This window comes from Sus scrofa, chromosome 15, assembly GCF_054392235.1.
Source record: "Sus scrofa isolate SSC_HxYL_T2T_F1_AM1 chromosome 15, Sscrofa_HxYL_maternal_Yorkshire_Landrace_v2.0, whole genome shotgun sequence".
Classification (NCBI taxonomy): domain Eukaryota; kingdom Metazoa; phylum Chordata; class Mammalia; order Artiodactyla; family Suidae; genus Sus; species Sus scrofa.
Genome location: NC_139397.1, coordinates 69,797,212 through 69,821,502, shown reverse-complemented (window position 1 = coordinate 69,821,502; position 24,291 = coordinate 69,797,212). Strand labels below are relative to the sequence as shown.

General features: G+C 35.3%; 1 protein-coding gene across 1 annotated transcript in view; it reads left to right on the top strand.

Moving 5' to 3' along the window:
- TNKS (tankyrase) overlaps positions 1–24,291 on the top strand; it is a 165,290-nt gene that overhangs the window by 115,265 nt on the left and 25,734 nt on the right. Inside the window, exons 12-17 of the mRNA XM_003133396.6 lie at positions 6,094–6,265; positions 11,976–12,055; positions 15,820–15,965; positions 18,075–18,240; positions 19,981–20,200; positions 20,517–20,626. Coding sequence (XP_003133444.2) covers positions 6,094–6,265; positions 11,976–12,055; positions 15,820–15,965; positions 18,075–18,240; positions 19,981–20,200; positions 20,517–20,626 — 894 coding nt within the window. The remainder of the gene's footprint in view (positions 1–6,093; positions 6,266–11,975; positions 12,056–15,819; positions 15,966–18,074; positions 18,241–19,980; positions 20,201–20,516; positions 20,627–24,291) is intronic.

Here is a 24,291-nt window from a genome sequence, read left to right as displayed (position 1 = left end):
AAAGGTGTTAAAGTGGCTTTTAAAGATATAGATCCAAAGTAGCTTTTATAGTTCATTTAATATCCAAGGTTTGATCATATCAAAATGAGGTCCAGAGGGGCCAGTGTCTCAGAGACATTTTAGTTACTGTTTAGTTACATCTACTGAATCTTCATTAGGCACAAGTGGAAATTTGTTTTAAACTTAGTTATATAAAAGTATGCTGATTACTTCTGTGGGAAAACATATGCTTAATCCCAAAGAAATAATCTGTAGGAATTAGAGCTGAAGTTCAGGAATTTGGAAACCGGTAGTCACCTTGGCTCACATTTTCTTTCTTCATCTGTCTCTTTCTCTTCTGAGATTGCATAGCTTTCTTTTCTCTGCCAGTCTTTGTTCATCTGCTTCATTCTTCTTTTTATACTGTATTTTTCTGTTTTACTTCTCTATGGCAGCCCCTGCTTGGTAAGTCTTTGGCTTAGAAATATACCATGTGCAGCTGCCATCTCTCCCAAGCCTCAGGGATGAGAAAGGGAGAGCAGGAATAAGACTTCAGTCTGTTCAGCACAGCCCTGGGCCTGGCCCCTCCAGACTAATCAGTTATGTTCAGTGAGTTATTTCTCTGACAGTTAAGGCATGTGGGCTAGGTGAGCAGCACCCCTTTAATAAAGCAAAGAAAGATATACCATTATAATGTAATATAGACCTCTTTTCAGAGAACTTGATTGTTCCTTTTAAAATTCCACATGAATGTTGAAGGTTTACAAATAGTAATATACTCAAGTTTGGCTAGTAAACATTAATCTAGTTTCATGTCACTCAAATTACATTAAAATTTAACTTCTTAGACAAATTCTATACTCTGTGGTGGGTTCATAACACATTAAAGGATTAAAAACATATTAAAGTGAAATATTAATTACCATAGCAGAATTCCAGCTAGGGGAGTTCCCGTCGTGGCGCAGTGGTTAACAAATCCGACTAGGAACCATGAGGTTGCAGGTTCAGTCCCTGCCCTTGCTCAGTGGGTTAAGGATCCGGCGTTGCCGTGAGCTGTGGTGTAGGTTGCAGACGCGGCTCGGGTCCTGCGTTGCTGAGGCTCTGGCGTAGGCTGGTGGCTATGGCTCTGATTAGACCCCTAGCCTGGGAACCTCCAGATGCCACAGGAGCGACCCAAGAAATAGCAAAAAAAAAAAGAATTCCAGCTAGGAATTAAATTTGTGATCATTTTGTCTCTTTTATTCCTCAGAGGAGGTGCTTTTAACTATGTATATCTCACCATGGATTACAATGGCCTATAAATATATCTGTGAAAACTTTAGAGTCAAATTAAATTATGCTTTTATTACAGATAAAGTGAACCAGTTATTTTCAATATTAAACAGTTCTATCAACACTGGCATTTAACTTTTTATTACCAGAATGTACTGATTTGTCATTCTAACAGGACATCCATTTACCAGCCATTTTCAGACACTCACTGTATAAGGCATTGAACTTACTCTTGTGGAGTATATATGAAGTTTGAATTTATTAGGATTCTTCTCTAAAAGGTCTTAAAATCTAAAATAATTTTGTCTAATACAGTCCACTTGAATGTCTGTTTTACAAATTGGAAAAGTAGTCTAAGAGAAGGACAGGTAGATTGCTATTCAGAGGAAAGAACAGTTTCTTCCATTGGTGGTGCCAGGCTGGGGGAGAGATTAGAGAAATTTTATGAAGAAAACAGAATTTCAGCTAGGCAGGCCCAAGAATTAAATATTTTTAAATAGATAAAATACAAAGAATATATTTCAAATAGTCAGGAAGGCAAAAGAGTTTGCTTGTTAGTCAGAAGTTGTGATTAGTCAGTCCAGTGAGTACAAAAAAGGGTCTCATTGGAGAGCTTTGGTTCTGTTCTCATAGGAAATTTTTGAATAGGCAAATGGCATGAACATAATCTTGCTTTAGGAAAATAGATAACTTCCTAGGAAACTACTTTCTCTTAAAAAAACAATTACAGAAATGTAGACTCAAGGTATATGTATAATAGTTGGCATAACCATTTAGCAATATTCAACAAAATTAGCTTATTAAGATTTTTGTAAAAAGGGATGATAATGAGATGTTTCTTAACTCCAAGCTAAAAAAGTTATAGTATGCTTGCCACCTGTTCCCTAGGTTATAGTCTCTGTCTGCCAGGACATAGACCTGTTTCAGATTCATGTCTTTTGTCCCTCCATTATATTTATTGATGCCCGTTGATTTTTCTTTATCATTTTTAACTCTCAGGACACTTTTACTTTCAAAGTTTCCTGATTTGGGGGAAAAATGCTTTTTCATTCTAGCTAACGTAGTATAGAGACTGTTTTCGACTCTCAGATGACTTGATATTCAACTTAGTTTGGGATATACACATGTTCACAGTTGAAGTAAAATATAACATGAGTTCACATGCCTGACTACAGAAACGTCACAGAACAATTCATGATTAATTACCAAATGGGTTATGTGGACAATGATGGCTTCAGTTTAGGAGAGAGTGAAACTCAGTCTTAAACTTTTGAGACTTGGCTGTTCACACTGATTAGAATTTTGAAAGAGTCTCCTTAGCCACTTCCCTGTAATCTGCTTGTCGGTTTCCAGAAGTGTTTTGGCATTTTTGAATCATAATTTTATGTCCTGTACATTTCAGGCCAAATACCATTGTGATTTTATATCATTTTATCCAGTTATCCTTTTTGGAAAATCATTCTTAACTATTAAAATAAAAATAAAGATACATACCTCAGCTGTTAATCTCAAGATACCAAAAAAAAAAAACAAAACAAAACGAATATGTTTGTCTTTAAAACTGCCAGACATTTGTTATTCTCCTCACACATCTGAATATGTATCCTGAGCCAGTTCTAACAATTTAATTACCACAGTTGAAGTATAATGTATTAAATATAGCATTTTTCTTATTTGAGGCAGTTTCTGTACTTTAGAGAAAATAATCTCTTTAGTGCTGAATGCTAGGTATCTTTGATGACATCTTCTGTCATATCCTTGTGTTAGAGCTTGTGGTAGGGGAAAATAAAACTGGGTCTTAAAAAAGAATCAGAAAAAATTGATCCAACATTCCCAGATTTCTTCAATTAATATGTATGTTGGTGATTCCAAATAATATATACTAAGAATTAAACTTGTAATCTCTTTAAAGTATGAAAATTAAATTTATGCTGTGGTATATAAAATAAGTCTGTCAAATATATTTTTTTTAGGTTGAAAATAAAATTCATGGACAACAATTCATATATATAGCCATATAATTTGAAAGTTCTTAGAAGAAATAATTTTTCCTCAAAAACTTTTATGGAATATCTTTAATATGTCCCTATTACCAGTTGTTGTTCTTTCTAAGTGGGTTGTGTACAGTCTCACCCATTGTTCTAGTATTTTTATTCTACCTATTTCTACCTGTTTCCATGGAACGAGTACTTCTGTTACATTATTTGCCACTACTTTTCTGTGACTTCTTATAGTGCTTCAGCCTTGCTGTCTAATGAAGTAGTCCATAGATATTCTTTTGTTGCTGTGATACTATTTAGAGTTCGCGGAAAGAAATCCTTCATAAGAAAAAAAATTTACATTTACTAAAGCAAATAATTTTGTATTACACTCGTCTGTCTTGTACTTTACAGTGGAGGGAAGATTAAGTCATAGTCTTAGCTTTTCAGTAGCTTACAGTTTACATGTAGCATCTAACATAGAGCCTTATATTAGTAAGTACTTAGTAAATGGTAGTTGCATCCCTTCCTTACGTCAGTAGGAGGTGACTTTTGCCTAGTTCACTCCATGAGTGCTTCCCAGAGTAAGAGATGGGAGAAGTGCATCTGCAGTTTTCTGTGTTGCACTGTTCCACCATGCGTATTTATAGTGCGAATCTCTTCTTACATGTAATATGTTGATGGTTACTATACTGTCTGTACTTTATCTGGTATTCAGTTGATCTCAGACACTGGAACTGAAACTGGCTATTGTTGGATGTACTGAAAAACTTTACATCTGTCTCTACTATTGCATTTCTAAGGAGTTTTTGAGGATAATCCAGACCAAAGGCAATTTTTACCCTTTGCAATGACTTTAGAAACTAACATCCTCAGAAAATGAGGCTCCACTGTAATCTGATAAAACTGGAGGCACAGCAGGCCTATCAGATTGTGATGAAAAAATATAGTAGAAAGGGAGGTGGTGTAAAAGTAAATTACAGATGGTCTTTAATGACATGCTGGGGGATTCAAGTTTATGTGAAGGCACTGAAGAGTCACTGAGTTTGAGCTGAGGAATAACTTGATATCTTAGAGTAGTAATTCCCAAACTGTGTTCCATGATTCAACAAGCTGGATTGAGGATTTCTATCACTGTAATTGAATAACTTAGTGAACTTCTTATCCAATATCCAGAAAAAAATGCTCATGATTGGAATAGTCTCAGTTTTAAATTTTTCTCCTGAGGTAAAGAGGTAACAAATATTCATAGAAAAATTCACGTAGTTTGGCCACTTTTGTTTTTCATCAGTACAGGTTAATAGCTGGGCTTTTATATTGTCTGTGTATAAACAGTCGTTTTTCTGCTGGCAAATGTGACTTAATTAAGTTTTTAGGGATTTCATAGTAAATCTTGTGAAACACCATCAAGAATTTAGTTGAACTCTTCCCTGAACAATTATGACAGCCTTACTTACAACAATGAAAGGCTGGAGACCTGGAGACTAGTTGTCTTAAATCCTTTCTTTTCTTAGTCTTGTGTTGGGGGCAGGCACACACATGTTTTAAATAACCAACCAGCATATATTTGTTTTTGGTTTTTGTGTGTGTGTGTGTGTTTGCTATTTCTTTGGGCCGCTCCCGCGGCATATGGAGGTTCCCAGGCTAGGGGTCGAATCGGAGCCACTGGCCTACGCCAGAGCCACAGCAACATGGGATCCGAGCCGCGTCTGCAACCTACACCACAGCTCACGGCAACGCAGGATCCTTAACCCACTGAGCAAGGGCAGGGACCGAACCCGCAACCTCATGGTTCCTAGTCGGATTCGTTAACCACTGCGCCACGACGGGAACTCCCAACCAGCATATATTTGAAAATTTACTGTATACCATTAACAGAAGCTTTTTAGAGGACCCAGAAAGCCTATACAATACAGTCTATATTTCAGTAACTCTAGCTTTACTTGGTAAACAAACACTATCCCAGTGTTCTAATTTATAAGATAGTGCTGAATTGACAGAGGTGTCTAGAAAGGAACCAATCACTGAGTAATTCAATACTTCAATTACTGAAGTAATCAAGGAAGACTTCTTAGAAAAGAGACTTGCACTGGATTTCAAATCCAGAAAGGCAGAAGAATGGGCTTCTCTAAAAGAAGCAGCATGTACAATGAACTTGGACTTTGGTCTGACTGGAGTAGAGGGTATTTACTGGGGGATCCTAGAAAACAGGTTAGAACTAGTTAGTTTAGATCAGATTATGAACATGATCTCGAAGTTTAACATTTTCCCAACAATCTTAATAATAACTAAATTACTCTTCCTTTGTAGTTCTTCAGAGTTTTTAAAACAAAACCTTTGAATCTTCAAATCAGGTTTTTGGTTAAATGTGTTCATAAGTCAGGTCATTCAGTTATAATCATTTACTAAAATTTTAAAAAATGTAATTAATTACTCTGCCTATCTTTGCTTATGTATTCTGTTGTCTTTATATCCTGGGAGCAAGATTGGTAGAACCCATTCATCCAAAAGACATGTATGTGCGCCTTCGATCTAGCAGGCAGGGAACATCAGATAAGAGTCCCAGCCCTCAGGGACCTCTGGATGTCAAGGGACATGGCAGAGAATGGCTGATGGACAGGAGGACAGTTATTTAGGGAAAGGATGGGTATATTTTAATTTTCAATTAAGTGGTCGAAGAAAGGTAACTAAGAAAGTGGTATTTGTTTTAGAATCAGTAAGCAGGAGTTAATAATGAATAATCTGTGGTATTTTTCAAAAAGCTTTGACAGTTGATTTTTTTCCTATAAGAGTTTATTTGCTAGGGATAAAAGGAAACAAAAATAGACGTTCAATTCCATGTTCCCACTCAATGATTTTTCAGATGAATGCACTGGACACCCTCGGTCAGACTGCTTTGCATAGAGCTGCCCTAGCTGGTCACCTCCAGACCTGCCGCCTCCTGCTGAGTTATGGCTCTGATCCCTCCATCATCTCCTTACAAGGCTTTACAGCAGCACAGATGGGAAATGAAGCAGTGCAGCAGATTCTGAGTGGTAAGTTTGAATAGATAGGCATTGCTTTGTCTCTCTTCCATGTCTATCCACTGATGCACAGACAGACTTTGTACCCCCTTGTTTTAAGTGGCTCTTTGGATTATTTTCTTTGCTTGAATATTTTTCCTGCCTTTCCTTGCTTGCAGTTTAGCCTGTGTCCCTGTCCATCATACCTATTTTGATGGGGTCAAGGTAGATGTCATGAGAAGAGACAAAAATTCTCTTTAATTTTTTGAGTGTTAAATTGAAAACCTTATTCATGGATGTTATGATCAAAGCTTGCTCAAAACTCCTATAAAGAGTGTGAAAATATGGCTCTCCTAAAATCTATCAAATGGAGAAAATTACAAATCATTCATATGGTAATGATCTTTAATTGTTCTTACATGTGTTATATTCTGCTTTTTGTAATTCTTCATTCATTGTTATGAAATCATCTTTTCTTAGTTTAAATAGAATTCTGAAATCTTGGTGAGTGTTACTGGACCTACCTAGTACAATACTAAATACTGTAAGTATTTAGTTTATTGAGGGAGATCAAACATAAAACTAACACAAAAATAGACACTGGTTTCCAGAGCCCCTAAATTAGAGGAAGTAACAGTCTGCCTACTGAAAAATGAAAAACAACACACAAAAGAAATTTAATATCATTGATTCTTCTTATTCTTTTAATTTTGTCTGTGGATTATATCTGCAATGTTAGAATGACATAACAAACTGAAAGAGTAAAATGGAGAAGGCTACAGGCAAGGAATCAGACATCTTTATTTTCCTATATATAGTGCAATAGTTTTTTACTCATCAGTACAGTGTACCTTCTTTATTATATTTTATAGCATCCACTTTACTATCCAGAAATGAAATTCCTAGATAATCGACCTAACTACATGGAGACCTCCAAAAAATCTACAGTTAAATGCCCTGTCTATAATATAAAGGGAAAATGACAGTAAATTACAACAAAATATAATTGTTATGATAGAAATAGCTAGGGCATGACTATGCTAGAAGACAAAAATTGACCCCACACATTTCTGAGGGGGCCCCCCCAAAAGTATAGTCCAGTTGAGAATCACTACTATTCATGGAAATAGGGGACCTTTCCAGACTTGGAGAGCTGTACTGTTAGAACTGCCTCATAAGAGTAACTGTGCTACATTGTCAAAAGCGTTGATTAGGATTTATTTTCTCCACGTTGCTTCATTCTTAGATAGTGGTCATTCTACTTCAGTGCTACGTGGCAATCTTTAGACAGTTGAAGTAAGAGCTATCAGGGGCATCTTTATTATCAAAATAAAGAAACTATATGTACAGGAATGAAATTTGCTGTTGTAGGATTTCCAGCTTAAACTGTGAAAAAGTATGTCTTCATTTAACTTCCTGTTTCTGCAGAACATTTACTTAAAGAAGATAATCACTCTTTGACTAGGAAGTATTTTTGCCGTCTCAGTAAATGCTAATCATTTCTAAGAGGTGTGATTTTTGCTAAAACATTCTAACTTTTTCTCTTTTACTAAGAACTATTTAGTACTGAATTTTAAGTTAGTTTCTATAAGTTGTAACTATAAATCAGGCAAACATATAGATAGCTATTACATCAAATTTTTGAATAATATCATACATAGTTTTTAGAGATAATTGACAAAACGGGAAGGAAACAATTGAATAAATTAAGGAGATTAGCTCCAGTAATGTTTTTAAAATGTCTTCCAAATGAATTCAGTTAGAATATATGACTTCTGGTAAAGGATAAAATTAAATACTGAATCACAAATGAAAATTTTTTCAGTTATTTTGAGAATGGTTCTTAAAGTTTGATTTGTAAGATAAAACAATATAGGTCATTAAATGCTTAGCTTAATATGTGCCAGAATTTTTTAGTTTAATTCTTCGTATATTTTATTGATCTAGAAAGATAATGCAAATAATGGAATTTGATGGTAAAGTCTTGCCCTTTGAAAGGTTTTTTTAAATGGGAGTTATTTTTTATTTGGAAAGCGATATAATTCTTTAAACTAATATTTCCGCGAGAAACTCGAATGTCTGTAGTCTGTAGACCATGTACTGGCTGAACTTTTCAATTATACCCATATTTACTAATCCAACTCCAGGTTATATCTATAATGATTCCTGAAAGAATACATCAGTCATATAGAATGTGTAGTTTGTTATTGGGGCTCTGTTCTGCAAACATTTTAAAGATTTGTTTAAAAATATCTGTTAATATCAAGTTTGAGATCCACATTTAGAAACCTGTATTTCAGCTCCCACATTTGTAGTTGCCAACAGTTTATATTAGTGAAGATTTAATTGTACACTACTGGCAACATTTATGCTAAAATTAATGTCAGAGTAAAGAAAATAAGATAAGCAGCTTTTTATAAACCAGAATTTTAAAACATCATTTCAGAAGATTTGACTTTTTTTCTCTAGACTCTGTCTATTATGTTAGCGACAGGCTACATGTGGCTACATTTAAATTAATTGAAATTTTTAAGAAATGTTTAAATCTGCTTATCAGTTATGCTAGCCACGTTTCAGGTACTCCATAGCCACACATGGCTAGTTTCTACCATATCAGACAGCACACAGATAATTTCTAGCATCACAGTCAGCTTTTTTGAACAGCACTTTTAGGCTATATCTTGACCTGAATTCTACTGGTTATCATATTTCAGTATGGTAATTGCATTACTTTTACCTATTCATTCACAGAGGTAAGGATTTAGGATTTAAAATAGCTAATAAACATTGAGATCCTCGGGGATTCCCATCATGGCTCAGTGATTAACGAATCCGACTAGAAACCATGATGAGGTTGCAGGGTTTGATCCTTGGCCTCGCTTAGTGGGTTAAGGATCCGGCGTTGCCATGAGCTGTGGTGTAGGCTGCAGACATGGCTTGGATCCTGCGTTGCTGTGGCTCTGGCGTAAGCCAGCAGCTGCAGCTCCAGTTAGACCCCTAGCCTGAGAACCTCCATATGCCATGGGTGCAGCCCTAGAAAAGACAAAAAAAACAAAATTAAAAAAAAAAATTGAGATCCTCATTTATAGTTGCCTGTTGAAATAAACTACTAAGACCTATCACCAGTCCTATAGTCTAATACTAATTAAACAACCAGTCTACAGGAATTTTTTGTTTTTCTAAATAGCAAACTTCCAGTCTTTGAAACTTTCTGTTTTTTCTTTTTTTCCTGGTGAGCCAAAGTAGAATTGGAGAAAAAAACTAGAAGCCCATCTCCAGCCTTTGACCCTACGTGAAATCTTCATTTCAACCTCTGCAAAAGCCAGTGTGCTTCTAAAGGATTTTACTAACACAGTACTTTGCATATCAGCTACTCTCCTTCTGCCTATGTTCTCTTTTTAACTTTTTAATTTCATTTTTATATATTCCTTCTTATAACTATGTATCTCTTGATATAAAGTTCCTAGACTCTGTGTGTGTGTGTGTGTGTGTGTGTGTGTGTGTGTGTGTGTGTGTGTGTGTGTGTGTATCCTTACAGCCATTACTTTGGTCACATTGTTTCTAAAAATGAATCTGTTCTAAGCCTATTCAGGATTTAGTTTCAATAATTTCTTTACTTTCTACTCTGATTAGGGACTAAGAATTTCTCAGAGTTCTCAGAAGCATCCTTATATTTGCATAAATGTGTTTGCTTGATTGTAAAATTATACCCTTTTGCAAGTCAGTCGACATCAAGACAGGTGTGCCAGTTTCAAGTAGTCCCTAGAATTAAAAAATCCAGCCATATTAACTGTATCCTCAAATGCTCGAATCTGAAAATATCTGAAATTCTAACTTTATGAAATAAACAATTGTCATGAAGATTTTTATTTTTATATTGCAGTTGATAATTGTCATTCTATTTATAGTTGAAATGATAAACTTAAAAATATTACCTTTATAAACATCCAAGAACATTTCGTAAGTTTTACCAATTGCCAGAATCACTGTTATAGGGACATAATATATATATATGTAGCCCTTCTTACCTATAACCTCTAAATGCAGCCAAGTCATACACAGTTAGAATGGAAGCAAGTGAGACATGAAAGAGCAGAGTAAGGAAACCCGAAGAAAGATCTGTGATTTGACACACCAATATAAAATAGCATGAAGTCAGAATAGCACATTCTTTCTGAATGTTCTCTATGTGAAAGGAAAAGAAAGATAAGCAAGACTTCATTCCTTTTCTCAATTCTGCAGAATAGCAAATGTAATAAACTTCCTTTTAAAGAAAAAAAGTTGTTGGAGTTCCCGTCGTGGCTCAGTGGTTAACGAATCCGACTAAGAACCGTGAGGTTGCAGGTTAGATCCCTGGCCTTGCTCAGTGGGTTAAGGATCCAGGATCCGGTATTGCCGTGAGCTGTGGTGTAGGTTGCAGACGCGGCTCGGATCCCGCGTTGCTGTGGCTCTGGCGTTAGGCTGGCGGCTACAGCTCCAATTCGACCCCTAGCCTGGGAACCTCCATATTGCTGCAGGAGTGGCTCAAGAAATGGCAAAAAGACCAAAAAAAAAAAGTTGTCGATATTTCAGAAATGTACTTCATTATATGAAATATTCTTTTCTTTAATTCTTTTCTTCTTCCCTTTAATCTTAGCATTTTATCTGCTGAGTATTATTATAACTAAATAAATACAGTTTATCTTCCATTGAAGGGTTCTCATAACTTACTCTGTAAAAGTCCTTCCCCTGAACAAAGTGCTTTAGGAAGAGCTGAAATATTTCTTCTGAAATTTGAAACCTTTTTGTAGCATCACTTGATCTTCCCATTTGGACATTTGACTCAAGAAAAGTGTCCCTGGTCACAAGATACAGAAAGAGAATTTAAGGGAAACCAACACACTTTATAGATACAAAAACTAAGCTATTAAGTGATTTGTCCATCATCACAGTTAATAGAGCCCAGTCTAAACCTAGGTCTCCTGCACTTAAGTTCTTTTGGGTTATATGAGTATGCACATGCATATGCATTATAAAAGCCACCCTTAATGTCCATGAATATACTTTGAGTGATAACATTGTTTTCTTTAGAAATCTTTTTATTTGGGCCAATGTATAATGAATTTTTGGTTTGTTTATATTATTGGATTAATCAAAATACCTCATATGTTAGCCTCATCCTTCTAGGCTTAACAACCTGATTTAATTCTATTTAGCATTTGTATCACACCTCTTAATTATACAAATATTTTAAATTGCATTTCCCTGAAGCCATTCAATAAGTGTGAATTAAACAAATTTCTGTATTTAGTAGGCCTTTTTGTACACTGATTATATTTTCTAAAATCACTGATTTCAGGAGTAATACTTGTGTTTCATGTTGAAGAAATTGAGTCCTGAAGGTTGAGTGGTTTCCCTTGGTTTGTATAACAAAATCTATGGCAAAGCTTTGCTACAACACTTTGAAAGAAAGGCTAGTGTATCATAAAGATGTTCTTGATCTCGTGGTGCTGTTTCTTCATTCCCCTTTGCCAAGTTTTAACCAAAAAAATTGAAGGATAGAGTAATAAGGATGGAGGAGAATGTGTGTGTCTTAGAATTTATTGGAATTTGGTGTAGGATAGGTAGATTTAGATAGAAGTAAGAAACCTACTTATTTCTGATCCCTAAACCTCTCTCTTTCCAGTCACCAAATAATTTTCCTTCCTTAGCTACTCTGTGATTCCTTAAAAATCAACAGTGATCTCTCCTTCCTTTTATGCAGAAAGTACACCTATTCGTACTTCTGATGTTGACTATCGACTCTTAGAGGCATCTAAAGCCGGAGACTTGGAAACTGTGAAGGTAGGTCGGCACTTTAATATCTTGGGTAGCTCCCTGGAACCTTTGTTTCCCAATTCATTGTAGGCTTGTAAGTGAAACTCCTCAAATCTGAACAATAAAAGGGATGAGCAAAGTAGTTCAACAAACAGAAGAGGTCTTTAACTATGAAGGATTTCCTGGTACGTGCCTGACATTAAAACACTTTCCAGGCTAGTTCAAGCCCAAGTAATAGTTTGATCAAGTTCTTTTTTTTTTTTTTTTTTTTGTCTTTTTGCTATTTCTTGGGCTACTCCCACAGCATATGGAGGCTCCCAGGCTAGGGGTCCAATCGGAGCTGTAGCCACCGGCCTATGCCAGAGCCACAGCAATGTGGGATCCGAGCTGCGTCTGCAACCTACACCACAGCTCATGGCAACGCCGGATCGTTAACCCACTGAGCAAGGGCAGGGACCGAACCCGCAACCTCATGGTTCCTAGTCGGATTCATTAACCACTGCGCCACGACAGGAACTCCGAGTTCTTGAATTTTCCAAGAGATTCTCACATTTGCTTTAGGGAAGCGTTCTTATGATCTTGCAACCATTTGGAATGAATTATTTTGCAGAAGATAGATTTTCTTTTCTTTCTCATTGCTAAGAAAATTTTAACATCCAGAGCTCCCATCGTGGTTCATTGGTTAAAGAACCCAACTAGTATCCATGAGGACACAGGATAGATCCCTGGTCTTGCTCAGTGGGTTAAGGATCAGGCGTTGCTGTGAGCTGTGGTGTAGGTCACAGACGAGGCTAGGATCCTGCATGGCTATGACTGTGGCGTAGGCTGGCAGCTACAGCTCTGATTCGACCCCTAGCCTGGGAACCTCCATATGCTGCAGGTGTGGCCCTCAAAAGACAAAAGACAAAAAGAAAAGAAAAGAAAATTTTATCATCCATTATTTTGTGGTATAGAAATGATTATATTTGAATTGTTTTCAAATATAAAATTATATTCTAAATGAATATGCTTTTTAAAAACACACATTTCCCATATATAATCATCCATGTGTATGGATGAATGTAGTGAAAAAGAATATAGGTTTTGTTTTTGTTTGGGATTGGTCATAGAGTTTTGTTTTTATTTCTTTTTTGTTTGTTTGTTTACAAAAGGCTCATTGCAAAATTGGTATTGACATTCATACCAGGTTATTTTTTACAAACTAATCTTGGTCATTTCTTATTTTCATTTCTTATTAAGTAAACTCTATTTTTGTGATTTTTTTTTTTTTTAAGCAAACTGATTTTAGGACTCTTGATGATGTATGCTGGTTGAAAATGACAGTAAACACTTCCTAAGCTCTATTGCCTGGAAATTTTATTTTTTTCAACATGTGACCACTTTCAATCTCTCTTCCGTCTTACAATAACATCTAAGTTATTTAAAGAAAACAAATAAATTGCAATTGTAATAGCCACTGGGGAGAAATTTTAAAGTTCTCTTAAATCTGAAATTATATGTTTTGTTCTTAAAAATACTTTTATCATTTGAAAGGTATCCTAATAAGAGAAAATCTTAAAATGTAAAAGTGATTAGAACTTCTTTTCTGTATCACAGCACTAGAATTGCTATATCTGCCCACTATAATTAAGTTAATAGCTCATTTTTGTGTGTGTAGGTTTGAATTCTATATGTCTTGTATGTAATAGGAAAACATGCCACAGCTTCTGGGTTTCTTAAACAATCCATACACAGTAAAGGCCAAATACATTTTATGAATGGAGCAGGATAGGCAGAAGAAAACACAACACAAATTAAGTGAGAATTGAGCCTGGTAAACTTCTTTCCCTAGAGGCTTTAGAAAGCATTAGAAATTAAATGTTACAAGAAAAGGCTATTTGCTGAGTAAAGTATTTGAAAAGCAAGCAAGAAGGATGTAAACATTGCTTTGGCATTCAAAAAGAAAGTGAAGTAGAATGGAGAATGAAGAACTCCCAAATAGTATAAAAGCAAATATTTAATAAGCACAATTGGCTTTATTTTTGTAAATTAAAAAATAAGGAGATCCCCCATGGCTTAACAGGTTAATAAGGATCTGGCATGGTCACTGCTGTGGCTCTTGGTTACAGCTATGGTGAAGGTTTGATTCCTAGTTTGGGAACTTCCACATGCTGTGGATGTGGCCAAAAATAAAATAAATAAAATAAGGTAAAATAAGTTGTATTTCATTCCCTCCCTCATCCCTATTTTGCTACTATTCTCTGCAAAAGAAAAAAAGTTAACCTAGAATATAAAGAACCAGAGTAAAAGCAGCAGCCACAAGAAGCACTTCAATCATGTAAGATACCATAGAAAGCATTTACTACCAATTTTTGTAGCCTTTCTTTCCAATTGAAGTGCTAATTTATTCATTTCTAGTTAATTTTATTTTTTGTTTCTATAATTTATGTATTAATGTAGCCACAGACTTACTTATCATAAGAAGACATTTGACCTGGCCAGATGACAATGGCTCCTCAGATCTTAGAATCTCAGACTTCTTTCTGTTATGTAAAAGTTGTACAACCTGAAAAGTCCCATTCTTTACCCTACGAGTCCCCCCTCAGTATAGCCACAGAAACAGATATCCTCCAGATTCTTAGTTTTTATATTGTAATAGCTCATTACAGTGGCAGGAGCAACAGCAAGATTGTCAAATGCCTGGGATGCTCTTGTCGTCATACCTTGTAGCCTAGAAGATGTCACCATTTTTCTCTGCTTTTTCACTTTCCTTCTTTTCATTACCTCTCTTCTCATCACATCCTTGAATTTGAGTAATTAAGTAAGTAAGCAGCAATGTAGCAAAAAGATCAAAAGCTTAAAAATCAAGAAAATGGGATTTGATTCTTTATTGTACTCTACCTACTCTGAAAAAAGAATATCACTTCACCTTCTCTGTGCCCGCATTTATTAATCTGTAAAATGGAGAGAATGTTTAACTTTACAAGTGGATAACAGTTGTCTCACTGAAAAAAATATGAAATTCTTTATAAATTATAAATTGTTATTCAAATATTCTTATTGTAATCCATTTATCACCAACAGTGATGCAGCCTCTCAGGCCTAACTTTGCTTTCACTGCTTTGTAAGCAAAGTGGAGCTTGTGCTGAAATGATAATATTCACAAGGAGAAAGGAGATAGAGAGGAGATTTGGAGGACATAGCTGAAGGAGATGGAAGTAAAGGCCAAAAACTAGAAATGACCGGAATCGGTGTGACTTGTAGACTTAGACAAATATCACATTGTTGATTGCACAGCTTTGCTGTCATGGATCAGAGGGCCAAGTGGGCAGTCTAGACAGAATTAATGTAATTCTTCCAGAGCCTTCTTGCCTGCCACGTCAAAGGAGCCAAGAACTCTGAGTAGTTCAACATTCCAGGGCTGGTCCTCTTTGAATGGCTGAGAGCATGCCAGTACAAGCCAGACAGGCTGTGATACACAGCCTCGGGGAAGAAAGCCTTTTAAATGATGAAAAAGGAAGACACAATTTGCCTTGGAAATGCTTGCTTTATTATGGGTTTTTCTTTTTGATTAGAATTTTGGCCAGGAAATGCTGAAAAAAGATTAAATTGCTCTGCAAACAGTAAATTTGTAGACATTGTAAAGCCAAGCATAGTGCTGATATTTAAACATTACTTGTGTTATCTGATATTTGGAAAGAAATACTCATTAGAAAATTACAATTTATCCAAGATGCCTGCAGTATTTTGGAGCAATATCGATGAATAAATATTAATGTTCTTTTTGTGTTTGTCTCTGTGTGCCATAAAAGCAACTTTGCAGTCCTCAAAATGTGAATTGCAGAGATTTAGAGGGCCGGCATTCTACACCCTTACACTTTGCGGCAGGCTATAACCGTGTGTCTGTCGTGGAATATCTCCTGCACCATGGTGCTGATGTCCATGCCAAAGACAAAGGGTATGTGTTAGAATTTTCACTGTTTGGAATTTATTCTCTTGAGACTTAAAAAAAAATTTTTTTTTTAATTTTTGAAGTCTTAGATTTTTTTCCCTATTAAAAAAGTAATGCATGTTTCGTAAAGTCTGAAGTAAAATTAAAATATTAGGGGGAGTTTATGTTGTGGCTCAGTGGGTTAAGAATCCGACTAGTATCCCTGAGGACACAGGTTAGATCCCTGGCTTCGCCCATTGGGTTAAGGATCCGGTGTTGCATGAGCCATGGTGTAGGTCACAGCCATAGCTCAGATCCTGCATTGCTGTATCTGTGGTCAACCCCTAGCCTAGGAACTCCCATATGCTGCAGTTGCCACCCTAAAAAGCCAAAGAAAACCATTATGGGGAGTTCCCTGGTGGTCTAATGGTGAGGACTTGGTGTTTCACTGCTGTGGCCCGGGGTTCAATCCCTTGTCTGGGAACTAAGATCCCACATCAAGCTGCTGCATGCTGTGGCAAAAAGAAAATTTATGGAAATGTATAGTGTAGAAAGTGGAAAGTTGCTCTCATTCCACTTCCTAGAGATTACAACATCAAAATTTTGTTGTAATTGTCCAGTTTTAAAACACCAGTGTGTGCGCTGTTGTGATGGTTCTTATTTTTAACATAAATGATGATGTCATACCATGCAGTTCACTTTTCATTTACTTTTTTCACCCAGTAGTATATCTTGAATGTCTTTTCATAACAGTATTTAATAGTTCATTTCATCTTTTTAATGCCTATGTATAGTATTTTGTTGCATTATGTGTGTTTATATAGTTTGTAATTTATTGTTCATCTCTTTTTTGCTATTAAAAATGTATAATCTCCTCCAAAAAGAAACCATCCATCCCAAAGTCATCCATATTAATAGAAATGTAATTTTATATTTACTAATTTTGAATAGCCTTTATTTTTTTATTAATTTACTAAACTATTTTAATTTATCTAGACAGAGTTTAAAGCAGCCATGGAGGCTATTTAGAAAAGCAAGAAGGAAGTTTTAACTGAAATGAGCTTCCATATTCTGAGTTAATTTCCTATCATCTCAAAATATAAATAAGCACCTTCCTGTGCAGTTACATACCAGACTGCTGTAGAACTATACCACACAACTTAGACTTCTGTTAATCATTATGGGTTTGTTTATCTTTTCAAAGGGACACATCAGACATGAATATTTAATAATGCTATCAGTAGCTCTTTCAAAGTATATATAAGTGCAGTAGAGAAGAATCAACATTTGCTTCTGTTGCCCATTTTAGCACTTAGTATTTTTGGTCTCAAAACATTAAAACAAAAACCCAGAAAAACCTGATCTCTAAATAAAAAGGTACTAACTTAATACCTTTTGTTTGTTATTTACTAAGTGCAACTTAAATGTATCCTTTTGAAGAACCCTTTTTTATGAGGACGTGTTTTTGTCCTTTTAGAATGCCAGCTGCCTTCTAATCAGAACTTAGAGTCATCTCTGAATAGTTTGCTCATCTGACTAGAATTTATGGTTGACATCATTATTTCCCTTACTGAATACTTCTGTCTCGCTTGGATTTTGAGTTTTCATTGCTTGGTACCTAAATATTTAAACCTAGGCACAGAAACCCTATTGAATTGTTAGGAACTAAAAATAAAAGCTAAAAACAAAAGGTTGAACTTGCCTAAATAAATAATTTAAATTGCATTGTATATCTTATAAGCATGCAATTTTCACTGGGAAAACCCAAATGGAAGAAAATCTGGGAGATGATAAAACCAGATTATTGATTAGTTATTCCCAAAATCACTTTGTAGTATTGCTTTGATATTGCCAAGATGAAACCTGAATTAAAAGTACTGTAATGAAATTTATGTCTATGGATGTCTCTGTACAAGACCAAGAAACAAAGGAAAGTCCTTATGTTGAAAGGGACATTTTTAAAATTATTGATCCTAATTTAAAAACGGATCACTGTATCTTCAAGATCAAGGAGAATTATTTCTTTTTAAGTAATTGTTCAGTGTAGTCAATGCCATAGAGAATTATTGTTATTATACTTATCACTTTAGCTCAAAAATTTCTGATATGTCTTTAAAATGGTTTTCTTTTGTTTAGTGGCTTAGTGCCCCTTCATAACGCTTGTTCATATGGACACTATGAGGTAGCTGAGCTCTTGGTGAGGCATGGGGCATCTGTCAATGTTGCAGACTTATGGAAATTCACCCCTCTACATGAAGCGGCAGCTAAAGGAAAATATGAAATCTGCAAGCTCCTTTTAAAAGTAGGTAATTTTAAAAATGATAAAATTTAAAGTAATTATATTTATTTTTCAGTTAGGACATAAAATTACATCAAAATAAATTATCCTATTATGTATAGTAAGTGCTCTAGAGACTGCTTCCATTTTCTATTTTAAGGGAATGTTTAATGTGATATCATGATACATAGCTTTGAGTCGTGTCTGAAGTACCTTTCTAAACTGATTTGATTATGTTGAGTTCATCACAACTCATCAAGGTAGGTTTTGGAAAGAGTTTAATTAGTTCTGGTTTTTTATGTGATACTGTATTAATATCATAAAACATCTGTACAAGAAGAAACAAGAAAATATGATTTTTTTTCTCTTACTAGCCATTTTATTGTTAACAAACTCATTTCTCATTATTAAGCATTACTTAAATGTTAAAGGATATGAAATTAATTAAAAGATGTGAAAAATGACCAGAAATGTATTTATTTCATTTTCTCTCTCCCTCTCTCTCTCTCTCTCTCTCTCTCTCTTTTTTTTTTTTTTTTTCTTTTTAGGGCCACACCCACAGCATATGGAAGTTCCCAGGTTAGGGGTCAAATTGGAGCTGCAGCTGCCAGCCTATACCACAGCCACAGCAATGCAGCAGGATCTGAGCCACATCTGCTACCCATACCACAGCTTAGGGCAATGCTGGATCCTTAACCCACTGAGCAGGGCCAGGAATCAGACCTGCATCACGTACCACTGAGCCACAACAGGAACTCCTTCCTCTTTTTTTTTTAATCTAGAGAAAAACTTATCCTGGTTAAATATAAAATTCTTCTCCCATCACTTTTATGAGATCAGATATGTTCTTATGAGCCTTAGGAATAATGCTGTATTTGATACTTATTTTTGTTATCACTGATTATTAGTAAGAAATAACTTCTAGGTCACTGTGAATTCACTGCCTAGCTCGGTTATTCCAATATCAGACTATATCAGGCCTATAATAGACATTCTTGACTTTTATTTACTTTATTTCATAGATATATATTATAAAACTTATAAAATCAAATTAATTACTAGTACATTTCTACCTTGTTTCACGATAGATGTTAAAATTTACAATGGAAATATTTTTAAATTACCAAACTTTCTTTTTATTGATTCCATTTAGAATTAAGTTCTTTTCCCACCTGTGTGTCTTCCTCTTCTCACTTCATCAACGCTGAGTATATTAATTCTGAAATCTGATCAGATTTCAGTATATTAATTCTGAAATCTGGTCAGAATTAATATCCAAGACATGTTTGAAAGAAAAATTGGTTAAAGAAGCTTGGAGAATGAGAAAGTATATGATACAGAAAGTAAAAGATACTCGACGCCTTTCCATTGATCCTGATGCTTTGGCTGGGAAGTAGAGTGCTAATCCACATGATAAAAAATAATATGAGAAAAAGAATGTGTGTGTGTGTGTATATATATATATATATATGTGTGTGTGTGTGTGTGTATATATATATGTATATATATGACTTGGTCACTTTGATGTACAGCAAAAATTGACAGAACATTGTAAATCAAGTATAATAAAAAAAATTTTTTTAAAGAAAGCTGATCCATTATATTGCTAAGTAGAGAATTTGCAAGAAAAACCACAATATTGCCTCTGTTTTCTACAATGCACATAGAATAGTTATCTTTCCTTGAATGGGTGAAGGTAAAGTTAAAAACAAAAAAACAAAACTTGAAGAAAACACTAACCCTGTTTGGGTTTTGATTTTGTAGCATGGAGCAGATCCAACTAAAAAGAACAGAGATGGAAATACACCTTTAGATTTGGTAAAAGAAGGAGACACAGATATCCAGGACTTACTGAGAGGAGATGCTGCCTTGTTAGATGCTGCCAAGAAGGGCTGCCTGGCAAGAGTGCAGAAGCTCTGTACCCCAGAGAATATCAACTGCAGAGATACCCAGGGCAGAAACTCTACCCCTTTGCACCTGGCAGGTAAGCATCACCAGCACTGCCAAGGCTCACTGTCCTTTTTTAGGTACTTATTACAGTTCATCAGAAGATGAAAGAAATGCTGAGCATGAAGAGTACTACTCAGTAAAATGCTTTTGATCAACATACTTTTGTATAATTTATTATTGTAAATCATATAAATTTACTACTGTAAATTTCTTATTCTTAGTTTGTGGTGATGTTATTAGCTTTTAAAGCAAAGAGCATTAAAATCATAATATTTTCTGGTCCTTATCATTTATATACATATATATTTTTTCTTTTAAGTTGACGTATTTGTCCTTTTTCACTCTAATAGCAGGCTACAATAACCTGGAAGTAGCTGAATATCTTCTAGAACATGGAGCAGATGTTAATGCCCAAGACAAAGGTGGTTTAATCCCTCTTCATAATGCAGCATCTTATGGGGTGAGCATGCTAAAGTTCAAGTCTAGAAAACTTCACTGATATTTCCTGCTTTATTAAATGCATACAGTGCATGAAGTAACTAGATATCTAGCCGGTAGCATTTTGCACAGTTTTAATCTTACTGTTCAGAATGTTTCCAGCCTTCTCAGTTAGGTTTAACTATGTTTCGGCCATGGGCTATGTGTTTTATCGCTTTTTGGTCTCCTCCTACTATCCAGCACAATAATAGGTGTGTAGAGGCTGCTCAATTAATATTTATTGATAGAGATAATAAATTTTAACACTACCTCAAGTAGATTTTAGAAACTATAAAAGCCAGGAGAGGAATTCCTGTTGTGGCTCACTGGGTTAAGAACCCAAGACATAGTGTCCATGAAGATTTGATGGACATTGATCTTGCTCAGTGGGTTAAGGATCTAGTGTTACTATAAGCTGCGGTGTGTAGGTCACAGGTACAGCTCAGATCTGGTATTGCCATGGCTGTGGCTTTGGCCTGCAGCTGCAGCTTTGATTAAGCCCCTAGCCCAGGAATGTCCATATACTACAGGTGCAGCTGTAAAAAGAAAAAATAATAATAATAAAGTTAAAAAAAAATTTTTAAGCCAGGAGCTCCTTTATAGGCATGGAAATGATGCTTGCTTATGTTTACCATAAGAAACTTAGGGATATTCAAGTAAATGGTTTTGAATTATTGGCATGTATAACTAGAGAGAGTGAGAGTTTGAATGACTAGCTAAAACCCCTCAGTGAAAGTCACAGTTGATTCTTCCAAAAGACTGTAACTAATCAGCTGAAAGAGGAAGAGGGATATATTTCAGTGCCTTGAGACATTTGTTGGAACTGACTGCCTGAAGTCACCAAGGCCCATTTTTAGGTCTGATGAATCACACAGCAGTAAGATGAATGCTTTCATGCTTGTCTGTTCAGCCACTTAATCCCTATTTGACTATAAAAATCCACAGATGCCAAAATGTACATACTAGCAGTTCTCATAGATAGAATCATTATTGGTGGGGACAGTTTCTAGATTTGCAGAAGCCTGACAGACTGTAAGTAAAAAACTTATCACTATGATTCCCATATTCTCTTATCTCTTGTCCCTTTCCCTTCATAATGAGAATATCTGCATCTTCTCATGCCCCCTCTCAGAGACCACTATTTCAAGGAGATAACATAGCTGAATGGGATACTCTTAAGGAAAGCAAACAATCCAGTTTTGAGTTGGACAGATAGGCAAGAAAATTTCACTTCTAAGTGTGATACACCTAATTGAAAGTTATCAGATTTAATAAACATATTATTCATACTGAGATCCTTTTAAAACTACCATATTTAAACTTACCTTTAAATGATGATTAATCTTTTATTAAAATCATTAGAATTTTCTTTTAACCTTCTCAGTTCCACTGTACAACATATATTTCTACTGAAGACCAAGAATGCTAAATATTTACTGCTAATATAATATATATATATTTATATATAATCCTTTTACCTTGAGATATAACTATAAATGTATATCATTTGGAGAATAATGTTCAGCACTTCTTGGCATGATCCTTCTCTCCATATTGTATTCCACTAATCTCAAGGCTAAGCTTCAGTTAAGAGTTTATCAGTTAAGAGTTTGTAAAGCTGATGGGATCAGTAGAACTTGAAGCAATGTCTTTTAACTTCTGCATAAACCTACTAATGAGTAAGGATAGATAAGGGCAATAGAACTATACTTCTTGACCTGATCTAATAAATCTTACACCATCAACTATGTAGACTACATGCATCTGTGTGTTTCTCAATAAATCCCATACTCTGAGGGAACATTCAGTCCCATCAGTCTTTTCCTTTCATAGCTTTCACAGTTGTCACTGAAGGTAATGAAAGTAAAACTTAATTTATAAACTCTAAGTATTTAACCTTTTAATTCCCATTCTTCTGATGGGGAAGGTATTGAGATGCTACTCATTACACATGTGTGTCATTTGGTGACCACTGTGAAACAAAGATAGTGCTCTCTTTTGCCACTAAATAGTAAGGTTAAGTGCAAGTTGGCCTTGTCTTTCTTAGTGTTCCCTTACAGCTGTCTTACCGTTAGCTGAGGGAGGTGTAATGCTATCAGCCTCCTGACCAGAGGCCCACTCTTCCATTGTCGTAAACTTATTTCACCATTATATGAACTCCTGTTCTCCTAACTACAATCTCAAACATTTTTGGTTTCATTCTTTGTTTATGTTATTCCACTTTTTATCACATCCCTAATGCTAAGCACTTCGTAAATGAACATAGCTTACCAAGGTAAAAATGAACTGAAAATTCTCCAGGCTGTGTAGAGGGCATTTGATAGAAGTTTTGATCAACCTGGTTCATCCTATCCTTCTATTAAAGAATGCTAATGAGCTAGACAATGTGTTTGTGGCAGGTATTTTTACCTCATTTTGTGGGTGGATTTTTTGAGTCACTCTAAAAATTCTTCTCATATTAAACTTGAAAATGTAAAAATCAGATATCTTAAGCTAATGACTATGTACTCTTATTCACTAAAGCCTTTACTTTGGCGGCTTCTTGACCTTTTTTGGTTGCCGTGTTTTTGCCATATGCAATATGTACCCTTCACCTCCACCCCCAGAAACATCTCTTACAACACATAGTGATTTTCAATTGACAGTAGATAGGTCATACTCACCATTGAGAAGCTCTGCTCTACAAAATAATTTTCTCTAATGCGACTTGTATACCATAATCTGTTGTCAGTAAACACATCAAATAAGTATCTCAATCTCAATTAGTAGACTTAAAATAAGGACCAAGGTTAACCACAACATAAAAATTTTTAAAGCAGCTTTGCCTTCTTGTAGCTAAAGGGTAGATATAATTATATTTTTATTATCTCTAGGCATATAAATCTATGTCTTTCAAAAACCTCTTTTATTCATGTAACACATAAGCCTTGGCTGGATATTTTAATGAAATTATAGGGTGTTTAGAGTGGCAGAACACTGGTTATGTAATATTCATCTCAGAGATGCTTGGACTGGCCTGGCTGCATGGTATTTACATGATGCACTGCCCTGAAATAATACTTTTGTGAAGGAGATTTTGGTGGCACTTGGCATGAAATAGAGGCTTCTATATTTAAAATAAAACTATTTGTAGAGTAGTTGTACTCTGCCACTTTCTTTTTTTTTGTTTCTCTGCCACTTTCAACTTGTCAAGAAATGACTCTTGTGTTTTAGCCTAGCAAGACCATGCAGGCAGCTGTGGTGTAACTGAGACTTGAAATTGGAATCTGAACATCTGCAATCTAGTCATTAGTCTTTTCCTCCATAACCCAGGAGTCTTTAGCAAGTCCCTTGATCTTTCTAGTCTTCACTTACCTCACTGGTAAAACCTGGCTGCTGAGACCTTCTTTACAGGGTTATTGTGATAATTAGATGACACCATGCATGTGGAAAGTACATTCTATCTAAATCCAAGGTAATACCACTATTATGAGATAACTTGATCCACTCAGCCCTCATACTGGACCAGTCAGAATAAGGTCTGTGTGTCACTCTTACACCTCATACCCTTATGAGTTAGCTCTGTTTGACCAACTCAGTACGATTGTTAAATAGACACAGATTAATATCTCAGATTTTCTTAAGCAAATTACCTAAGCTATTATTTAT